Genomic DNA, 2,433 nt, shown 5'->3' with positions numbered 1-2,433 from the left:
TGTTTTTCAGGATAAGATTTTATGTTTTAATAATCAAGTATCTTTGAAAAAATATTCTAAAATTTAATTTTAGGATGCCACCGCTGTTTAAAATTTTCAAGTACGTGATCTCACTGAAGGCACAAAGTCTTAAGTAGAAAAATAATTTGTTTTAAAAATAAAAATATATAGAAGACCCTAATGAATGGTTTTTGCTCCTAATAGTTTATAGCTCACAGATCAGGCTAGGTCAAATTGACTATGTAAATGTGACTAAGCAAAATGTTATATTATTACTCATTTAAAAAAAAATTTTTTTTTTTAAAGATGAAAGTCCTCCAGTTGCACGAGCTTGGTAGTTTAATTTTGCTGCTGTTCCTAGTGACCAGTCAGGAGCGGGCAAAAGTCTAGAATTAGCCATTTTTCCCTTTTTGACCTTTTAAGTGGAGATCTTTCTTTTTTGTAGAGAGTGATATATCTTTATATTAATTATGTAATAACAGTAAATTAAATTCATTATTGTAAGTAATCAGTTTTTATAAAACAGCAAAAAATATGCTAATTCTGTAAAAAGAGTATAAATATAATTTTCATTTCTTTGAATGCTTGTGATATAATGGATTTGAATATTACTTGACATGTACATTAACACTACAAAATTATATTAAAATATTGCTGAATACTCATGCTATCAACTCTTTTTTTTTTTTTTACTCTAGTATTGAAGCAAAGTATTTAACATCCTTATTTGTAAAAATGTTAATGGGTGAACTATTTTGATTAAAAAGATAGCTAAAGATATTTGAACAATTTTTTTTTCAGTTGTTAATTTGCCCTCCTGTTACTCGGTTCTTCTATGGATGCAGAGAATACTTCCATAAACTATTAATTCAGGGAGATTCTTCTGGAAGATTGAATATTTGGAACATTTCAGACACACCCGATAAACAGGAAGGTAAAGAAGGTAATAATACTCAACTTTTTCTGTCTGACTTATTTGGACAGAAAAAGTTAAGAACAATAGGATTTTACTCATATGTGGGATATAAAACTGAAAGCAACAAATGAACAAGACAAACAAACAAGCAACCAAAAACATATAGACACAGACAACAGTTTAAATGGTTACCAGAGAGAAAGAGGGAAGGGGGAAGTAGATAAGGGTGAAGGGGATCAAATATATGGTGACAGGAGATTTGACTTTGGGTGCGGAACACACAGAGCAATGTACAGATGATGTATTCATCGTACACTTAAAACCTGTATTATTTTATTAACCAATGTCGCCCCAATAAATTTAATAAAAAAGGGGGTAATAGTAAATCATGTGCAACCATTTCTTAATTCTTTTAATTTAACAACCTAAATACTAACCACTGAATAACAAATTCATAATGTGCATATGTCATTTTCTTCTTCTAATTATGGTTGGTAATAGTTATTATTCTTTGGTATATTACTGAATCAACCATAAACATGCTTATTTTAATATTTTTAATTTTTTAATGTGCACAAATATTTTTCTTTTGTACAAAATAAAACCTCCACAGGGTTGGAAATGACAACTTCTGTTAGTTTGCAAGAGGCATTTGATAAGCTGAATCCTTGTCCCGCTGGAATTATCGATCAGCTGAGTGTGATCCCCAGTAGTAATGAACCTCTTAAAGTAACTGCGAGTGTGTACATACCAGCACATGGACGACTTGTCTGTGGCCGTGAGGACGGTAGCATCATCATTGTGCCTGCCACGCAGACAGCCATAGTTCAGCTGCTTCAGGGGGAACACATGCTCCGAAGAGGTATACTGAAGACCTACCAGTTTCTAAAGTGTTTTGAGAACTCTGTAACCTTGATACTGACAATGTTGGCACTCTCTTTTTTTAACAAACGCAGTGAATCAGTATAGTTGTTAGCATGCTATGTAGCTGGTAGAATTTAGTGTGCAGATAATAAAACAGTGCCTATTCTGAGAATAAATGCCATTAATGACTGTGAATAGAGAAGTATCCGATTTTATCTCTTTGATATGTTAAAAGTTCCATTTATTATTATCATCTCTATTGGCTTACTAAATAATCACCATATTGTCAATAGTACTGATAATCTTTTAAAAGTGTTGTTCAGTGGAAATAGATATACGTAACAACATGTAATTTCTAATAGCTACATTAAAAAAGTAAAAATGAAGCAGGTAAAATTAATTTTAACATTATATCTTATTTAATCCAATATAGCAAAACTGTTTTTATCCCACTGAAACATTTAGCATTATTATTTTTTGTACTAAGTCTTTGAAATCTCATGTGTATCTGACATTTACAGTACATATGAATCTGGACTAACCACATTTCAAATGCTCAGTGGTCTCACGTGGCTGGTAGCTACTGTATTGAACAGAGCAGCTCTAGAATGTAAAGTTAGAAGCCTTTTCTAAGATAAAATTTGTAGCAATTT

The 2,433-nt window shown here is 31.4% G+C and overlaps 1 protein-coding gene across 5 annotated transcripts in view; it reads left to right on the top strand.

Moving 5' to 3' along the window:
• WDR7 (WD repeat domain 7) overlaps positions 1–2,433 on the top strand; it is a 293,007-nt gene that overhangs the window by 46,255 nt on the left and 244,319 nt on the right. For 2 of the 5 annotated variants that reach the window (XM_011361111.2, XM_023531155.1), the window contains exons 11-12: positions 802–943; positions 1,530–1,778. In XM_011361111.2, coding sequence (XP_011359413.1) covers positions 802–943; positions 1,530–1,778 — 391 coding nt within the window. The remainder of the gene's footprint in view (positions 1–801; positions 944–1,529; positions 1,779–2,433) is intronic. The other 3 variants (XM_011361110.2, XM_011361108.2, XM_023531156.1) reach the window with 2 other exon arrangements.

This window comes from Pteropus vampyrus, unplaced genomic scaffold (genome assembly GCF_000151845.1).
Source record: "Pteropus vampyrus isolate Shadow unplaced genomic scaffold, Pvam_2.0 Scaffold62, whole genome shotgun sequence".
In the NCBI taxonomy this organism is placed as follows: Eukaryota; Metazoa; Chordata; class Mammalia; order Chiroptera; family Pteropodidae; genus Pteropus; species Pteropus vampyrus.
This window is presented reverse-complemented; position numbering and strand designations above follow the sequence as displayed.